At 48.6% G+C, this 20212-nt stretch overlaps 1 protein-coding gene across 1 annotated transcript; it reads right to left on the bottom strand.

The window, feature by feature from the left end:
- Nucleotides 1-11505: 11505 nt before the first annotated feature.
- Nucleotides 11506-16495, bottom strand: NKX1-1 (NK1 homeobox 1). The gene is made up of 2 exons (XM_069073326.1): nt 16345-16495; nt 11506-12383 (listed from the first exon to the last, which is right to left on the bottom strand). The coding sequence occupies exons 1-2, from the start codon at nt 16493-16495 to the stop codon at nt 11506-11508; spliced, it is 1029 nt and encodes a 342-aa protein (XP_068929427.1).
- Between the last annotated feature and the right edge of the window lie 3717 nt (nt 16496-20212).

Raw genomic sequence — 20212 nt, 5'->3', positions numbered from 1 at the left:
TTCTTTTCTTTTCTTTTCTTTTCTTTTCTTTTCTTTTCTTTTCTTTTTGGAGAGGGGAAGGCAGGGAAATTGGGGTTAAGTGACTTACCTAAGATCACATGGCTAGTAAGTGTTAAGTGTCTGAGGCCGGATTTGAACTCAGGTCCTCCTTACTGCAGGGCCGATGCTCTATTCACTGTGTCACCTTGCCGCCCTCATGTTTTTCTTGGAGGCTTTGGATGTAGGAACTTTGACTTTGTGGTTTTCTTCTGATGGTATGTTTTGATCTTCCTTGTCACCAAAGTAATATTCTATAGTCTGAGTTTTTTTCCCTAGTGTTTGTTCATATTCCCAGGCAATTACTTAACTTTTAAACTCTTTATTAAGGTAGGACTCTGCTTCCAGTTTGTAGTGTGTACTGTCCCAAGTTTCAAGGGTTTTGTGCAGCTATTTTCAGAGCTATTTCTAGGAACCTGTAAGTTTTCAGTTCTTCCAAGGTGGTATGATCAAGGAGAGGTGTTTATTCCTCTATGCTATGCCAATGCTCCTCCTCGCTCTGGGCCTGCCACCCAGGACTGAGACCCAGATCCAAGTATGGGTAAAGCAACAGAATTCTGCCTCAGGGCCATCAAAGAGACTCCTGTAATCTCTTTCTGATCACTTGTTCAATCCCCTTACCATCAGGGCTGAGAGCTCTGGAAGCAGCCACTACTGCCTCCCCTGCCCTGGAGCTATGTTAGGGCCCGGGGTGGCTTGTGCTCCTCTCTCGCCCAGGCCCAACAGACCTTTCCTACTGACATCTTAAGTTGTCTTTGGCACTTGTGGGTTGAGAAGTCTGGAAACCACCTCAGCTGCCAGTGACTCAGGCCCCTGAGGCCTGCTCTGGGTTTGCTAGGGCCTGGTCTGTGCCAGCTTGGCCCATGCTGGACTGCTCTCCTTGCCCAGTTGTGCCCCTCTCCCAGCACAACAAAACTTTCTCATTGACCATCCAGGTTATCTTGGGATAGAAATTTGTTTCACTCTCCGTTTTGGGGGTTCTGCTGCTCTAGGATTTGTTTAGTCATTTTTTACAGATATTTAGAGTTTGGGGGAGAACTCACACAAGTCCCTGCTTTTACTCTACCATCTCGGCTCTACCCTCAATCTACATTTTCAGCTGCCCTTTGTACATTTTTACTCTGACATCCAACTCATGCCTATAACTGAACTCATCACCTTTGTCCTCTACCATTGTCCTAAACCTGCTCCCTCTTACATGCATCCTAAGAACTCTTCCAAAACTTTTTGGCAGCACTGTGTAGTGAAGAGAGCCCTGCTCCTGGAGTCAGGATGTGGGTTCAGGTCCTGACTCTACCATTTACTTGAGTGTGACCTTGGTTGTCATTTTTTTTTAAAGCAATCGGGGTTAAATAACTTGCTCAAGGTTACACGGCCAATTATTTTTGTGTGGGTGCTGAGTATCTGAGGCCAGAACCAATCCCAGGTCGCCTGACACTGGAGCTGCCACTCTTACTCACTGTGCCACCTGGCCACCCCTAGTTGTCATTCTTTCTCTTTCATTTCCAGTTTTCCCATCTATATAATGATTATCATGATAGGATCATAGGCTTTACGGATGGAAAAAAAAACAAACGTCAGAAGGCTTCTAGCTGAACTTCCTTTTTGACCAATAAGGAGGATGAGGTCCATGGAGGAGAAGTCACTTCCCCACAGTTAAGAAGGTAGCAACAGACTTAGGATTCAAACCCAGGTCCTCTGACTCCCAACCCTATGTAATTTCCACTATATCACAATGAAATTTGTGCTCTTTTCTTCACAGAGATATGAGAAAAACCTTTGTAAGCAATAAAGCACTATAGAAATGAGACAGAGTATAAGTAAAGTACACATAACTGGATACACCTTCCTAAAACCCTGTGTTCATTCCCCACTTATGAGCCTTCAGTGATTCTTCATGAGTAATTCAATCTGTTCTTTTGGTCTCAGAGAGAAGAACTAGGGAAGCAATGAGGTGTGGGTTCAGCCTGGGGAGTTATCACCAGCCCTGAAGATTTTTACTCCATATAAGGAAGCACTGCTTAACAAATGGAGTCTGGAGGGCCCCTATTCTGACACAGGTTCATAGGGTCATGGAATCCAGAACTGGCAGAAAGTAATCGTAGAGAGGTAAAAGTCTATGAAACAAGGCCTCAAATGGTAACCAAGCAATCAAGTGCACATATTATTAGGGAAAGAAAGAGAGAGTTTGGTAACTTGGAAGGATAGTTGATATGTGACAAGGAGAATGAAAGACATTTGTTTAGAAATTCACATACCATATCTGAGATACCTTGATATAATGTCCTTTGTCCTATAGTGTTTGAATATACTTCCTTGAGATAACAATTCTTTCCTCATATGGAAAAGTTCACATGTAGATGCTAAACCAGAAATAATTGCCTAGATTAGACCTGCAAGTATGAAAAAGTTACCTCACCATGTTATTCTGGGTTCCTGGGACTACAATGTTCCTGAGAAGTTTCCTCTGCAGATTTCTTAGAAAGGAAGGAAGAAAGAAAAAAGAAAGAGGGAAGAAAGAATAGAAAGTAAGAAAGAAAAGAAGAGACAGAAAGAAAAAGACTATAGTAGGTACAATTCTAAACTCAGCATGTGTTGTTTGCTAAACAGTACCTTTTTTTTTTGTTCAATGGTAGTTTTGATGGAGGCCAACCCCCTTAAAGAATCCCAGAATTCCAGACTGGGAAGGGTCCTTAAACACCTATATTCCAATTTGTATCTGATTATTACACAGTCTCTCTGAACATCTTTGAAAAGTGCTTGACAATGTCTAGTGAGGAGCCACCTAGTGCCTCAGAGGAAGGTGCCTCCATTCCACTTTGGAACATCTCCAATTGTTGTGGAACTTTTTCCTTCTATGGACCTTGTGTTCCCCTCCTTGTAACTTTCTTCTGGTGCAGCTAGTTTTATTTTCTGGGCCTGATAAAACAATAGCAACAACAACAACACGAATTTTCCCTACAACAAATGTTGAAATACTTGAAGACAGTTTTTAAATTTCTTTGCCAGGCCAAATGTTCCTTCCATTGATCTTCATATGCTATTACCTGATGTTGGGTCTTACCACAATCCTGGTCATCCTCTTCTTACCAGGAGAGAAAGTGGTGGGACAGTCACATCCCTTGGTCTGGGTATTACTTACTGAAATGAAGCCCAAAATTAAATCAGCATTTGAGGACTGTCATGTCATGCTACAACTGGCTCATTGAACTTGAAATCCATCAAACCTAGAGATCTCTCCCCCCCCCAAGTAACTGTTGTGCAGCCATGTTTCTCCATAATCTCCTTATGAAACTATATTTTTGAATTGAGGTAGACAAATTTATATTGATTGCTATAAATTTTAATTGTATTAGAGTCTATCTGCCTCTATTTCTTCATCTGTAAAATGGGGGTAATAATAGCACCTATCCTCCAGGGTTGTGGTGAGAATAAAATGTATATAGTGCTTTGAAAATCTTAAGGCATTATATAAGTGCTAGCTATTATCATTAACCATTATTTACCACCATCTTTACTTGAGAACTTAAGTTATTTGAATCCAAATATAGAACTTTACATCTATTCCTATTAAATGTTATCTTTTAAGATTCATTCCATTGTTCTAATCTAACAAGCTATTTTGGAATCATGACTCCATTATGAAAATAATAGGTGCCATTTATACAGGACTGTACATACACACACACACACACATGATTGCAACAGAAGCCTATGACTTAGGTTCTCTAGATATTCTTATTTCTCAATTCATAGCTTAAGGAAACTCAGAGGGGTTCAGTAACTTGTCTGTGGTCACATAGCTAGTAAGTGTCAGAGGTGAGATTTGAATCCAAATCTTCTTTGCTCCTGGTTCTGGCACTCAGTTTGCTTTATGTCATCTGCACATTTGGCAAACATTTCATCTGTGCCCTTGCTTAAGTCACTGAGAAAAGTGCTCAATAACAGTAGCAAGGACAGATCCCTTGCATTCTATTACTCCATTAGAGATCTTCTTAGTAGCTGATATCTAATTAATTAAAGATTATTTGGACCTAGTCATTCAGCAAGTTCTGAATTGATTTAGCCTACAACTCTCCATCCTGTTCAAAAGGATAGTATGAGAGATGTCAAATGTTTTGCTGAAATCTAGGCATTCCATGCCAATAGAACTAAAAAAAGAAAAAGGCAAATGAGGTGAGTCTGTAATGACCTATTCTTGATGAATCTTAATGTTGTATCTTAATGGTGACCACTTCCTTTTTGAAATAGTTCACAAACCATCCATTTAAGAATAAGTTCTAGAACCAAATCAAATTAAGCCATTACCCAGTTGATAAATGGTTGAAGGATATGAAGAGGCAGTTTTCAGATGAAGAAATTGAGCTGCCTATAAACATATAAAGAAGTGCTCTAAATCTCTTTTGATTAGAGAAATGCAAATTAAAACAATTCTGAGGTACTACCTCATACCTATCAGATTGACTAATATGACAAAAAAGGGAAATGATAAATGTTGGAAAGGATGTGGGAAAATTGGGACACTAATGCACTGTTGGTGAAGTTGTGAACTGACCCACCCATTCTGGATAGCAATTTGGAGCTATGCCCAAAGAGCAACCAAACTGTGCATACTCTCTGATCCAGCAAATACCACTATTAGATCTGTATCCCAAAGAGATCACAAAAGGGAAAAGGACCCACATGTGCAAAAATATTTATATCAGCCCTTCTCTTGGTGACCAAATATTGGAAATTGGTGGAATGCTCATCAATTGGGGAATGGCTGAACAAGCTGTGGTATATGAATAGAATGGAATGTTATTGTGTAATAAGAAATGATGAACAGTCAGATTTCAGGAAAACCTGGAAGGACTTGTATGAACTGATGCTGAGTGAAATGAAAATGAAAATGAAAAACATTGTACACAATATTAGCAACATTATATGATGACCAACTATGAAGGACTCAGCTCTTATTTTCAACACAATGACCCAAGATAAGTACAAAGGACTCACAAAGCTTTCGTTTATGTGGGTTACATCTATTGATATGCACCATTTTAGAAATTGACATCTTAGTATTATTATGAAAATAATTTTGGCCTTGAAGACCTCCTGAAAGAGTTAGGGATCCTGGACCATGCTTTGGGAACCACTGCTCTAAAGTACTTCCCAAGTCATTAACAATAAGTAATTAACATTGCTTAGCAATCCCACATACCTGTTCTGTCAGTACTCTGGAATGTAGAGCACTTTGTAAGTTCTTGCCATTTCTTCATTTCTGAAGAATAAATGGATACTTAGGTCAAGTCAAGAACTTGTCAGGTATATAAAATCAGGTATCTTGATTTTAATAGAAAGGAGTCTAGCAGGTATCTCAATAGAGCACTGGGCCTGGAGTCAGGAAGACCTGAGACAAAACCCAGCCTTAGTCACTTAATAATTGTCTGACCCCAGGTAAAGTTGCTTAACCTCTATTTGTCCCAATTTCCTCAACTGCAAAATGAAAATAATAGCTCCTATGTCATAGGGTTGTTTTGAGGATCAAATGAGATTATATTTGTAAAAGTGCTTAGCACAGTGTCTGGCACACAGTAGGTACTTAATAAGGGCTTATTCCCTTCACCTCTAGATAAATTCACCTATCACTACTCTGCCATGCATTTGTACCAGATATGCCATTTATTTCTCCAAACTCCAAGTCAATTCTGTTCAGAGACGGGATGGACTTGACTCTGCCAAGTTGCCTCTGCAATTTGATAATGATAATAATGTCTTCTTTGATTCTAGAGAGTAGAGTAAAGAGCAGAGGGGGAAGAGGGAATAGAGTTACAGGGATTCAGATTTCAATGGAATATAAGGAAAAAGCTGTGTGACCCTGGGCAAAGTAATTTAGTATACTTCTGTGACCATAAGTAGAGAGGGTTTTGACTCTAATTGGTGGAGGGAATCCATTTATTTGGGAGCTTCCTATACACAGTTCCCTATATCAGTGAAATCACAGATAAAATTCCTAACCCTAACCCTTATCCTATCAAGAAAAAACCAACAACACTGGGCTTGGAGTCAGAGAACCTGGATCAAATCTGGGTTCTGCCACTTACTAGTTATGAACATTTTTTGGGGGAGGGCAATTGGGGTTAAGTGATTTGCCCAAGGTCACATGGCTAGATTTTGTGTTAAGTGTCTGAGGCTGGATTTGAATTCCTAGCTGCCCCTAAGACCTTCAGAAACCTATCTGTTTTTTTTTTTTTTTGCTTTTTGGAGGGCAGTTGGGGTTAAGTGACTTGCCCAAGGTCACATAGCTACTATTTGTGTTAAATGTCTGAGGTCGGATTTGAACTCAGGTCCTCCTGACTCCAGGGCCAGTGCTCTATTCACTGAGCCACCTAGCCGCCCCCTAGTTATGAACATTTGTTAGAGCTTTGCTGGGTCTCAGTTTCATTATCTATAAAATGGGGAGATAATATGTGTACTCTCTATCTCACAGGCTGTTGTAAGGGAAGTGTTTGCATCCCTATAGACATGGAGACTCTTATGATGAGGATCCAGACTCAGGCAAAGGTAAAACAAAAATCCCTGCTAGTGCTGCAGAAAGCTAAATAACTGTACCTCTGATAACCTATTTCAAACTAAAATTTGAATGGATGATAGTGGAAGAGTTCAATGTGCTAACTCTCTTGAGTCTGGTGGGTTTTCTCTGTGTTTGGTGTTTTCAATCAACTCAGTGGCTGCTTTCCTAGACCAGGGAGATGCTTGTGAGCACATCTCATCCGCGTGGGTGGCTGGGAGGGCAGTAGGATGGTTTAGAATAAAGTGGCCATACAATAGACTCCTGTGAATTCTTCGTTTATAGCCAAGGTAAGCTGAGAAAGTGCCTTTTGCGCAATGCTGGCTTTGTGTTAGGGCTCACCAGTTCAGGAAAAGTCAGCTGTGTGGCAATGAGCAGGACTGGAATGGAGAAACTAGATTAGCAGAGGCAGGGCAAAGCTTCCTCTCAAAGGCAAAACCAAGACCAATGTAAGTGGATGAAGTTGTTAGTCTATGTCTCTGAATAAGGAGTCAAGGAAAGAAAATGAGGGGAAAAAAGAGGAGGCTAGCTTTGGGGTAACCTGATAGTGGTCGGGAAGCAAATGGTGTTGTGGGGGGGGGGTGGGCATTACTTTAAAAAATGGCTAGATTTAGAGATGGAAGGGACCTTGGAAATGCTTAATCTCCTCTCCTCAATTTACAGATGTGGAATCTGACTTTAGAATGGGGAAGGGGTTTACCTTAGTTCGCACAACAGGTTTTTTGGGACTAGAATCCAAGTCTCCTCACAACCCACTACAGGAGTACGTGGTTTGTGTATGTGCTTTTGCGTGTGTGTGTGTGTGTATGTGTGTGTGTGTGTGTGTGTGTGTGTGTGTGTGTGTGTGTGTGTGTGTAAAATCCTAGGCAGTAATGCCTAATACAAATCACCAGTGATGGATCATCAGTATGGAGCAGTGTAAGAGGCAGAGAACCAGAAGTACCCCAGAGACCTCTGCCTGGAAAGAACTGACCTTAACTACCATCTACTTATAGCACAATTTCCTTATTTTACAGAACAGGAAACTGAGGTTTGGATTGTTAGGGACATGCAGTGAATCAGTAACAGAGCTAGAATTTGAACTCAGGTCTTCTGACTTTCCATTAGCAATGGTTCCAGGGTTCTGTCTCTAAAAAGGTGGTATAGTGGATGGAGCACAGATTTAAAAGGCTTAAAAAATCCTACCGCTGACGTTTGCCAGTGTTGTTTCTCTGGGCAAGTAATTTAACCTCTCTGAGGCTTAGTTTCCTCATCTGTAAAATATGAATCGCTGTGGTAGTCCCTACCTCACTGGTGTGTTGTGAAGCTCAAATGAGTATGCAAAAAGATTTATAAACTTTAAGGTTTATGTAAGTGTCAGATAATATATTATTCTTTCCTCTTTACCAAGCTGACGTGGCTGGTCCTGGAGTGGACATTGTGACTTTTGTCTACTTACCTCCTGGGTCTCTTTTCTGTCTTGTTTTGTACTCACCCCTTCCATCCTTCCCGATTCTATGTATCTGATTCCTGTCTCTCACCAGGGTTAGAGAGCTACAGAAGGGGTTGGAGGCGGGATGCACCCTCTGGCAGACGCCCTCTACTAGCCCAGACTAGGGACTGTCCTCTGTCCTACCTGTCCGGCTCTCCCCTTACACCGGTTGTGTCTGCGAATCTGTGTATCTGCCTGCGTATGAATCTCCGTCCGGGGCCAGAAAGGGGGAGGTGGGGAGGGAGAGAGTGGAAAAAGGCCCCAGAGAGAGATGTAATTCCACTGTCAGAAATTATAACTTCCTCACGCTTCAAGTGCCAGGGGCTGCGGTAAAGGTTGTCAGAAGCGCTCAGCAGAAGACGCCAACAAGAGGAAGGAGCTAATGGGATTAGAGAGATATCATTTAATACTGTCAGCGGCCCGAGCCTGCTGGGGCTTCCCGGGATGGGGACACAACCTCTCGACCGACAGCCCGAGGGCTCCTAGCTCGGAATCTCTGCCCCCAGTCCTACCCCTGCCCGCTGGCCTTACAGCTCCCTCCCCATTTTCCACAAGCTTTACCCGGCCCTCTCTCACTGTTGGGCCCCCAGCTTCCGGACCTAGGTCCCAAAGTTCCTCAGCCGCTGCTTCATGGTCCCCGCTGTTCAAAATCCCTCTCCCAATAATGAAGCTCCAAGTACCTCTGAACCTACCTACAGCCGGGTCCGTAGCCCGACAGATCCCAGCTTCCTAATAAGAATAACGATAACTCACAGTTACAGAACGATGGAAGGTTCTAAAGCGCCCCACTTTCATAGCAGGCCCCCCTCCCTCGTTCCCCAATTCCGTTTAGCATACCTTGTCCTGCCCGCCCGCAGCACAGTATCGGTCCTACAGGCCGGACTAGAACGTAGCCTCCTCAAACCCGTCCCATCTCCGGACTCTTGTCTAGGGCAGGCAGGCGGGCGGGGGCAGGGGACAACAGGGAAGAGAGGACATGGGTCAAGGAGGGGAGTGGGATGCCGCTGGCCGGGGTCAGCTTAGGAGTGGGCCAAGGAGGAATTTGTGAGAGAATTGCGGAAGATTGGCAGGGAATTGGGGAATTTGGGAATCTCCAGTGGTGGGCTTGAGGTAGGAGCCTGAGAGAGGGGAGGTGTAAGGAGAACCCGTAGGCAAAGGTGGGGCACACACCAAAGGCCACTGCGTAATATGAGAGAAGAAGCCGTATCCGGTGGTAGGCACCAGATGTTCGAGGCTCTGATGGGTCGCCTCAATCGGGTGCCTGGGGCCACCACAACCCCGAGGCTGAGCTAAGGAGCGAGGGTTCCTGGCTAGTGCCACCTAGTTTTTGCACAGGCCTGGGTACTGAAGGGAAGGTCCAAGACCTTGAACCCGGGATGATACAAAATAAGGTGAGATATGGTGACTAGAAGGGAGACAAACAGCTCCTCTCTGGTCACGACAGTCTGGAAGTAGGCAGAGGGACGGACAAAGAAGGAAGGAGAAGGCAGGTGATGATCCCCTTTCCTTGACCCAACGTCGAGGCCGTAGTCACTGTCAGGAAAACTAGGAGAAAGGGACCGAAGGGTGGATTAAGAAGAAATGACACACCTAAAGAGATCAAAATGGAGAGAAAATGAAAAGGAGAAAAAGAAGGGGGAGGAAAGAGAAGAAATATTTGTTGAAGATAAAAAAGTAAAGATAGGAAAAGTACACAAGAAAGAATAAGGTTCGATAAGAAAGGAGAAATAACAAAAGGAAGGAGGGAAATAAGAAATAAGAAAGAAGGGGAAGAAAGAAGGAAAGCAGAGAGAAAGGAAGAGGCATCACGGTTCCCTTAAAGTTTATTGATTGGTTTAAAGTGTTCAGCAAAGTGCTTGTTGGAACGTTTTGGACCCACACTCGTCCCCTTCTCCTCCCTCCCTCAGTCCCCTATACATTAATTTATAAATTTAAAACTTTTTTTGTAACAATTGGAAATATACATAATAAATGATTGATGTCTTTAAAAAAACAAACCCACCGCCACAGCGGCTTCCCTCCCTCTCCTCCAACTGTGCACTCGGTTTCCCGGCCCCTTCTCTATCTCCCGGGCCCGGTACTTCTCTGCTTAAAAAACGTCCCTAGTTTGAGCGCATTCTTCCCCACACCCCAAATTTTGGAGAGCGGCTAAAGTCCGGCAGCCAAGCCGAGGGCGAGTCAGAGGCCCTGCCAGGCCGGATGGGAAGTGTGGTTGGAAATGCGGAGCGACCCGGCCTTACCCTGAGTTAAGTGGGCATGTCACTGTCCAAATTCCAGACAAGCGGTGTCTGGGGTTGGGGCACTGGGAGAGGATTTGCTGCAGTACGGCCGGGCAATCGAATACAGATGCGCCCAGTAGGCTCTAACTGACTCCCTACATTAACCTGTCCCAACCTCTCCAGCAGGGACTCGAGGATGCTGTCCGGTCCTGACCTCTCCAGGAGGGGCTCGTGGACTCTCACCTTTCCTGACTTTGTCAGGATAGGGGTGCTGACACTGCCCTGTCCTGACTCCTCCTGGAGGAGCTCGAAGATACCGTCTTGTCCTGACCCCGCTAGGTGGGGTACTCGGGGACACTGTCCTGTCCTGATCCCGATAGGTGGGGCCCTGGTGAAGCACACTGCTCCTTCACGCACTCAGCCAGAAGGGGCGCTCTGATACCACCTTGTTAGGTTCCGGGAATGGGACGTGTGTGTGTGTGTGTGTGTGTGTGTGTGTGTGTGTGTGTGTGTGTGTGTGTTGGGGTCGGGGAAATGCTTGGAGTGCCCTCGCGGCCCTAAAGGTCCCGGGCCCCACGGTGTCCACTTGGTTGCGTGTAACTCCAGCCCAGTTAGGATCCGGAGAGATGAGAAGCCCTCAGTCCTCTTTCTGGCCCTCAGGAGATGCACTCTCCACTGCTCTCCGCTGGGGAGGAAAGCAGAGCACAGAAGGGGCCCTCCTAAGCACTTGGCGAGGTTATCACATCTCTGCCAATTGGAGTTTTGCATATTCATTACTGGGATTCTGATTCCTGCGGGACCGAGCCTTTCATGGGCACCCCGCTGGCTACTCCGCTCTCTCCTCACTTCTGTCTGAGGTTGTTCTCGAGTGGAGCGCGGGGAGGGGATGGGACGGGACCCAGACAACTCTTTGCCCCTTTTTTCCTCTCCCTGATCGGGCACATCCTCCAGGTCGGAGAAGAGTGCAGAGCCTCCTTTAAGGGGTAGGTGGAGTTTGTGGGCTGAGGGAGCCCCGACGAAATGGACAGGTGCCCTTGCACCCCACACCTTCTGCGCCGCCAGTGCTGTCGAGTCATCGGAAGTCTGCGTGTGGGGAAAAGGTTATAAATGGGGAAAGCGGAGCAGAGCGTAGGAGATCAACGGTGGAGGCGAGGGGGAGGGCGGTGGGGTGGCTGTCTGAGCCTGAGGCGGCCGAAGGAGGCGGCAGCGGTGGCCTGAGCCTGAATTCATAGGTGCGGAGTGTAGAAGGCGGGCGCCCCATAGGTCTGTGAACCCAGCACAAAGGGCGAGAGCACCGCGGGGCTGGGCAAGAAGGGCAACTGTGCCGCGCACACTAGCCCTCCAGGGCCATGACCGGGGTAAGCGGTGGGACCGTGCATGGCTAGAGGAGTGCCCATGGGCGGGGACGGGCTGAGAGGGCTTAGTCCTCCGGCCAGACCTGCCCCTGGCCCGCCCAAGCCGGGTCCGGGCCCCGCCCCGCCTCCGGTTGGGGCACTAGTGTCAGCTCCCGGGTTCTGTTTTTTCCACTTGGTCCGGCGGTTCTGGAACCAGATCTTCACCTGTGTCTCAGTGAGGCTGAGCGACAGCGCCAGGTTGAGGCGCTCGCACACTGACAGGTAGCGCGTAGACTTGAATTTGTTCTCCAGCGCCACGAGCTGCTCGTAGGTGAAGGCTGTGCGCGCCCTGCGCGGCTTTCCTGACTTGGAATCAGAGCCGGTGCGTTTGCGTTTGGGTTTGGCCGCTGTGGCTGCGGACGCTGCCGCCTGCGGCCCAGACTGAGTGCTCGACGTAGGTTGCGCGGCTGGTGGCGCAGGTGGGCCGGGTACGGCCCCAGGAGGACCAGGATCGGCGTCTTCTTCCTCTTCTCCCTCCGCGTGCCTGGAAGCTCCGACCTCGGCTTCGGTGCCTCCTCCCGCACACCCTCCTGCGATGCCGCCGGCGCCGCTGCTGCTGCTGCTGAGGGTCTCCTCGCCGCCCAACAACTCGTCGGGCAGCTCTTCGCTGCCTGGACTGGGACTGGGACTGGGGCTCGGACTGGGGCTGGGTCGCCCGCTGCTGCTGTAACTGTTCACTTCGCTCCCCTCAGTCTTGTAGACGTCCGTGTCTGCAGGGCGCAGGGTGGAAACGGAAAAACAAAAAAATAGGGAGAGACAGAGGAAACAGAAATGGGAGTGCGGGGTCACCGAGAAGAGACACAGGGGTACAGAAAAGGGAGCAAAGGAAATTAGAGGGAAGGAAACAGGCACACGCACAAAAGGAGACAGGGACAGAGAAAGACAGGGACAAAGGAAGAGACACAGATATGGGAACACAAGTGCAGAAAGTGAGACAGACAGACACACACACAGAGAAAGAGAGAGACAGACACAGAGAGACAGACAGACAGAGACAGAGACAGCGAGACAGACAGAGAGAGAAGTAAAGGGTGGTGGTGAAAACAGATAAAAGAGAAGATGAAAAGCGAAACAAGGAGCCATAGGAAGAGACGGGAACAGAGACGTTGAAAAAGCAGGGGAAGAGAGGAGAAACAAAGAGAAGGACAGTTAGATTTTAAGTCCATTCTCCCCGCGGCTTTGGTCTTTGACCAATGTATTCCTCTTATCCCCAACTTTCCAGCCAGGGCATTCAGAAGGAAGTCCCTATCCCTGGCTACGCTGAAACCGTTAGGAGGGAATGATAAAAAAAAAAGTTTCTCAAGTTAGAGTAAAGGAAAAAGTCCCCATCTTGGACTGAGGTTCCGCAGAGGAAATCATTCCTCTGACTGTCTCCCTTCTTCCTCGATGTTTCCTCAGACTGGAAGCTGAGAGAATGTGTAAGCTGTGTGTGTGAGGGGTGGGTGATGGGTGGTGGGTATGGGAATAGGGGGGCGGCACCATACAATTATCTGGAACTTTGCTATGGCACGTGCGGCCTTCCCACTTCTAGGAGAACTCTGACTAGTCTTCCGTTTCCCGAAAAGGTGGAGGGTCGGGTTCGGAAAAGGGAGATTCAGGCCAAAGAGAGGAGAGAGGACTGGAGCCTGGATAAAGACTGAACCCCTATCTCAACCCTTAGCCCCCTAATCCGGCAGAAACTCGACGTGTGGGAAATTTCCTGCAGCTCTCAGGTCTAACTCCGGAGGCTTCTCTGTGATCGGTGTCCCGGTGGGCCCAACTAGGGGCCTCTGTGCAGCATATTCCTGCCCTCCCAGGGACCACATTTTGCTTAGCAGTCCTTTTCACCTACTTTGCACACCCTTACCCGGTAACCGAACTCTCCCGGGGACCTCGAAGCCTTGGAAAATCCGAATTCAATTCAACAATTTTATTAAGTGTTTACTATATTGAAAGGCACCGCGCCAGGTGCTGGGGATGCAAGGATAAAAAATAACAAGGTACTTGCCTCAAAGAACTAAAGTTTTACCGGGTCCCGGCTGGGTGAGGGTGGGGGTGGGGGAGGCCATTCTGAGCTACATCTTCTCTTTGGTTGGCAAATTATCCGGGCAAAGAGGCATTAGACAATTACACTGAATTACACGGCTTCGTTCCAAGTATCCTATAAAAGCAATGACCAATCTCCTCCGTGGTCCCACGCATCAACCTTGCCTCCTTCCTTCCTCCCCTCCCTCCTTTTTTCTTTCTTTCTTTCCTTCCTTCCTTCCTTTTTTCTTCCTCTCCCTATTTCTTCCTTCTCTCATTTCTTTTTTCTTCCTTCACTCTATATTCATTGTTTCTATTCTCATCTTCCTTCCTCTCCTTTCTTTCTCTTTCTTCTACCCTTTCTCTTTGCTTTCTTTTCTGCCCTTCCTTTTCTCTCCTTTTTTGCCTTTTCCTTCTTTTCCAATTTCTTCTTCCCTTCTCTTCTCCCTTCACTATTTCTTCTCTTGTCCTCCCTTCACTTTTCTTCCCTCCCTTCCCTCCCTCTTTCCTTCCTCCTTCTCTCCCTCCCTTCTTTCCTTTCTTCCTCCTTTCCTCTTTCCCTTCTTTCCTTCCCCTTCCCTCCCTTCCCTCCTCCCTCACTTTTCTCCTTCCCTCCTCCCTTCCTCCTTGCTTGCTTCCTTCCTCCCTCCCTTCCTCCTTTCCTTCACCATCCCTCCCCTTTTCTTCCCTCTTTCCTTCCTTTCCTTCTCTCCCTTACCATTTCCCTTCTTTACTTTCCCCATCCTCCTTCCTTCCTCCCTCCCTCCCTCCCTCCCTCCCTCCCTTCCTTCCTTCCTTCCTTCCTTCCTTCCTTCCTTCCTTCCTTCCTTCCTTCCTTCCTTCCTTCCTTCCTTCCTTCCTTCGTCGATGGGATTATTCTTTTAACATATGTCGGAATCCTCTTCAGAGCAACTTTCTCCACTAAAGGAAATAGTCAAGAAAGGTTGTTTCTTTTAAAAATGAAGTCAAATACGAAAGAGGAGGGAGACTAAATGTCCTCGATAAAGACGAAAACTGGCCATAATTTCACTGAAACCAGGAGTGGCAAAGCGGGGATCAGTGAAGTGACCTTCATTCGGAAGCCCCCGCACCCGTTGTCAACCTCCCCCACCCCCTTTTAATTTCTCTCTTATTTGTTTTCTCTCTACTTCCAACTGAAAAGTATTACATTGGAGTAAATACTCGTATTGATTAGCAGGGCAGATACAAACTTAATTAAACTCATTTTGTGTAATGTACAAACTAGTTAACGGTCATTTAATTTATTTCGGTTTATATTATACTCCAATTAACGGGGCTTGGGCACCGAACAAGGCAATTATCCAATACTTAAAAGCGAACTCCCTCAGCCTAGCCTGGCGCGTCCGGGCCTGTCAGCAAAGCTCGGGCACTGCCCCCAGACCCCACAAATCCAAAGCAGTCTGGCGGGACTGGGGCAGCCCTGGCCCTCACTTGGAGCTCAGTGGGGTCAAATACAGGTATTCACAGATCGAGGGCTGAATCCCTGACTAGTCCCTCTTTTCCCTTTCTGCATCCCCTTCTATTCTTGGGTCTGTAACCCTGAGACCCCAAGGTCCTGTTTCAGATGCAGTTCAGGGTTCCATCCTTGAGCACCCAAGGACGGATTCTCCCGCAGGGTGAACAGGGTTTGCATACCCGAAGTATTGACCAGTTTGGTCTTGTTGCGACGCGGGCTCCTTAGCTTTGGAAAAGAGTCTTTTCACTACCTGGGATGCATGGAGAAAGTCCCATATTCCAACTCATTCAGCGGCTTTGACAGTTGTCTCTCCCTGCAGGGAAGACTTTTCGGAAAGGGAGTGCCGGGGAAAGTTGGCTTCGGGGCAGGTTTCCAAATCACCACTTTGAACTCCTGGGGTTGAACCCTTCCAAGCCCAAGGCTCGGCGGCCGTGGAGGTGGGACAGTTTGTTTACAGCCCAGAGTGCCAAACTAGGAGGTCTCCTATTCCATATTCACTCCAGGAGTAATGACCTCGGCTGAAGGCTGCCAGGCGCTGGAATCAACCAGGCTTTACTTTTGGCCATACTACTTTCTCACATTAGTGCAAGTCTATCTAGCGCTGGCCCCACCAGTGACCCTTCAAGCTTTATAACACAGGCATGGGTAGGCTAGCTTTCAGGACAGAGGTCTGTATCCTCAAGGAATTAGCCTAATTACAGAGTGTCCCGCCTGGACCGGGCCTTAGAGACCTTTTAATCCAACCTCTTTATTTTTTGCAGAGGGGAGAAACCGAGGCCGAGAAAGGAAAGGGACTTGCCCAAGGTCGCAATGTGTGAAAGTCAAAGCCGGGACTAGACACTCACGACTTTGATTTTTACTCAAAGACTGAAAAACTCGGACTCGGCTGCCTAATGGCTCTGCCTCTCTCGCAGTGAAGTCAGACACAGGCTAGTCTCGGAGGCCAAGGTCCGAACCAGGGCTCCGGAAGGAGTGGCATCACAAATACGCGCTGATTTTCCTTGGGGTACAGGAGAATGGATAAAAACGTTCTCTCTCACCTCCATTTCCCACCTCTTCACTACACACTCTTCTGACCAAGTGAAGGTGGTTAGGGGTGAACAAGAGGCCTTTCGAACTCTGATTAACTTTGGTCTTGAGTCAGGTTCCAGCAGCTTCTGAAATTTTGTTTCCGACTAGACACCATGAACTTGGTTTTCGGTTCTGGGTCCCGAGATTCTCCACAGTTGCATGATTTGCGAGGAAGGTGGAGGCTGCGGCCTCCCCTGGGTTGCCCCAGAACGCCTCCCGCAGGTTGGGCGCTGGGCCAAATGCTTCTAGGAGGCAGTGCGTGATCTTCATGCCCGGAGGGGAAAAGCGTGCCTACTAGCTCTTGAAAACCTCACCTTAGTTCCCTTTCCTCCTTCCATCCAAGCTCTTCTCAGCCCTCCTGCACAGACTAATATTGCCGCCACAACCGAAAGTCCTGTCCTGTGCCAGCAGAGGCGCTGGGAGCTCTAGGCCCAGGATCACGGCCCCAACTCCACTACCTTGGGGTGACTCTCTGAATTCTCTCCGACCTTCTCTTTCACCCCCACAGAACCTTCATAAGCCCTGCCTCCAACACTTTCAGGCCCAGGAGTCTTTGACTCCCCATCCCAAGTGGACTGCGTTTTGGAATGGGTTCGGACTCCCACTGATCTGGGAGAAGACTGTAAGTAAGAAAGAGGTGGCAAAGGCGGGGAAACCCACACAAACCTCCTACCAGTTGCCCCAAAAGGCTCACTCTTCATTACAGGCCCCGCAGTCCAAATCCTACTTCGCTCGGCCAGCCCGGCTCTGGGGGCTTACCAAAGACTTGCTCTCTTTTCCCTATCCCATGAAGTTCTCTTCCAGGGAAATTGTCATCCTCCCTCCTTCGCCCATGCCCCTCAGCTTCCACCCTGGGCCTGCAACACTGGCTGCAGTGTGGGGTGGTGGAAAGAACGATGCATCTGTAGTCCAGAGGCTTGGACTTGAGTCTAGGCTCCCACGCTTGCTAGCTCTTTTGGCCTTGGGCATTTCTCTCAATTTTCTTGGGCAGTCTCAATTTTCTGATTATAATATGGGGACAACGAAGCTTTGCACTACCTCCCTCATCAGGTTGTTGAGGGGAAAGCGCTTTACCATTAAGGCGCTTATAGAAACGGGAGGTTTTTATGTTTTTTTTTGTATTTTTTTCTCCTACATTTGACACAGGCCCAACCTAAGCTCCCCTAGCCGTTGCCCCCCGTGGGGCTTGGGTGGAGTTGGCACATTTTGGACCCGGGGGAAAAGGGGGCAAAACGAAAAAGAAAAAAAAAGCAATCTGGAGCTCGGGTCGAATGCAATTCGCGATCAATAGAGGCCCCTAATAAGTGTAATAGGTTTTAATCGAGTAATTATCCGAATTTTGACCCTATAATTTAGATGTTAGCAGAGAGTTTGCAAGGTGTTTGAAAGAGATATGCACGATTCGATAATGGGATATCGACCGGCCCCGCCGGGCCGGCGCTCCGGGCGCTCCCCCATTATCCGGCCTCTTTACGCTGCTAAGCACATTTTACCTTAAATGTAATCGAAGGAATTTAATTGTTTTTCCAGAGATAACCAGCATTTTGTGACAATTAGTCTGATTTGCCCTTAAAAAAGAGAGAGGGGGTGGGGAGAAGGAGAGTGGAAAGAGAGGAGAGAGAATTCGAGGGGAACGAGAAAATGGAATGTGTCCGGGGAGAGCTCAGGGTACCCTGCCCAGACCAGGACCTGGAGCAGAGATATTTATTACGATAATGATGATAATTATTTTTATTATTATTTACTACTAAAAACGACTCTACGGAAAATTCGATCCTGGCATTGGCTTGGGGAGGGGGAAGGGGGAGCGGAGACTAAGAAGAGACGGCCGGGGGGCTGAGACCTCACCAGCCCCCTGCTTCGGCCTTGGGAAGGCTTCTCACCGCCCCAGGTTCCACCTTAGCCTCCAGCCACTGAGGCTGAGAGCCTATTCCGCATTGCTCTGACTAGGGCAGAGGTTACTACAAGGGCTGTTCTGGGCCGGGACTCCCACCGGAACAATCTTTATCCCCTTCCCCTACCTCCATCTTGACCCCCACCAGTTCAAAATTTGTCTCGGATACCGTAGGGTGTCAGGGTCCGCTCGGACAAGGGCGGCTAGGGCATCCTTGGGTAGGTGGGAAAGGGGAGGAAGACCCAAAAGTAGCCCCCAAACTTCGGAGAGAGGGGCTCCTGGCGGAAAGAGCATCACCTTCCTACTCTCCCCAGCCCCACTCTGTCCCGGAGAAACTCCCTTGGGCAGATAACTTGCCTGGAGTTTCCGAGGCCTTTGCTGGGGAGGAAAGGTCAGGGAAGGGGTGCCGAAAGGGCCGAGGTTAGGAGGAACTGGGCCGCTGTTTGGGGCTGGACTGCTGGATCTAACTGGGAAGCAGGAGCTGCCTCGGGACGAGTACTTACGGGTCAGATCTGAGGGCTTGGGGCCGCAGGGTTCCAGGACTTCGGCCAGAGTCTTGACGTCGGGGCCCAAGTCCGGGCTGGGGTCTCGGGCTTTCTCTTGGCCAGTCAGTACGTAGTCTGCTCCCGCTGCTGTACCGGCTCCAGCTCCAGCTCCGGCCCCTGGCCCTCCTCCGGATCCCGGGCCCAGGCCCGCCTGAGCTGCTTGGGTAGCTGGGTAGAGCAAAGCGCAGCGGCGCCTTCGGCTGTTGAATTTGTTAGGGTCCAAGATGTCGAGGACAGAGAAGGAAGTGGGGCGGGGAGCGGCTGGCACCGCTGCCCCAGCCGCCTCGGGCCCCGCAGGAGTGTTGCTGGGGGCTTGCTCCGGGGCCCCTGGGCGCTCGCGCCCGCCCGGGCACGGGTACAGCGGCAGCTCCCCGTGGCTGTCCATGCTGTCCCGGGACCGGCTGCAGGCGCCCGGAGCCCCGGGCGGGCCCGTCGCTGCAGCCGCCGCCGTTGCCACAGCCACAGCCGCGGGAATGGAGATGTCAACCAGCGCAGCCTTGGTGCTCACATTCATGACTCTGGGGAGACCCTCCTCCCCCCTCCCCTCCCCTCGACCCCTAGCGCTTAGCTCTCGCCTCTTCTTTTTTCTCCTTTGCTTTCCTCTCTTTTCCTCCCTTCCCCTCCTCTTCCTCTTCTTGACCCCCCTTCTCTCCTTTTCCTCTCCTCTTCCCTACACCTTCCTTTCACCTTGCTTCTTCCTCACGCCTTTCCCCAGGGGAGTCCTCTCCTGTCCTCCTCTTCTCGATTCTCCCCTCTTCCCCACTCCCCTCTCTCTCTTCTCCCTTGTCTCCCCTTTTCCCCTCCTCTCTCCTCTCCCCCTCCTTTCTCTCTTCTTTTTCCCCCTTCTATTTCCTCTTCGCTTTCCTTCTGCTCTGTTCTTTTTTATCTTCTCCTCTCCTCACTTCTCCTCTCCTCCCTCTCCTCTCCCTCCCCTCCTCTTACCTCTCCCTTCTCTTTTCCTTTCCTGTCCTCTCTTGTCCTTTCCCTTCCCTTCTTTCTCCTCTCCTCTCCACTGAACTTCAGCTTTGGGCCCAACGGTAGAAAAAGACGCGGGAACTACGAGCTCTTTAGTAAGAATTCAGCTAAAATGATCTTCAGAAAAAAGTAAAACGGACAAACAAAACCCCAGGTCCTGGATGCTGTGGGATCCCTGCGGGCACCGCCAGTGAGAGTGATGTGGCAAGTCCCAGACTCCGGCTGAGGCTCCTTCTTCCTCAGGCGTCAGGACTCCCCCCGCATTGATGGGCAGTCAGGTTGGCAGACAGGCACACAGAGCTCACAGGCTGACACACTCATTGACACACTCACACTCACACTCACATGCGGGGGCGCTTGCAGATGGAGGCCCTTAGGGATACATATTTAGCAGTGGATCATAATTGGCTACAAATTAATCCCCTGCCCATAATAGTCTGTGATCTCCAGGAGAGTCAGAGATAGAGAAAACACAGAAGAGGGAAATGCTGAGAAAAAGAGACAGCAAGGAATAAAAAGAAAAGGGGAGAGAGAGAGAGAGAGAGAGAGAGAGAGAGAGAGAGAGAGAGAGAG

Source organism: Petaurus breviceps, unplaced genomic scaffold (assembly GCF_028583685.1).
Source record: "Petaurus breviceps papuanus isolate PSGF00001 unplaced genomic scaffold, PetGlider_PUasm1.0 140, whole genome shotgun sequence".
Taxonomy (NCBI): Eukaryota; Metazoa; Chordata; class Mammalia; order Diprotodontia; family Petauridae; genus Petaurus; species Petaurus breviceps.
This window is presented reverse-complemented; position numbering and strand designations above follow the sequence as displayed.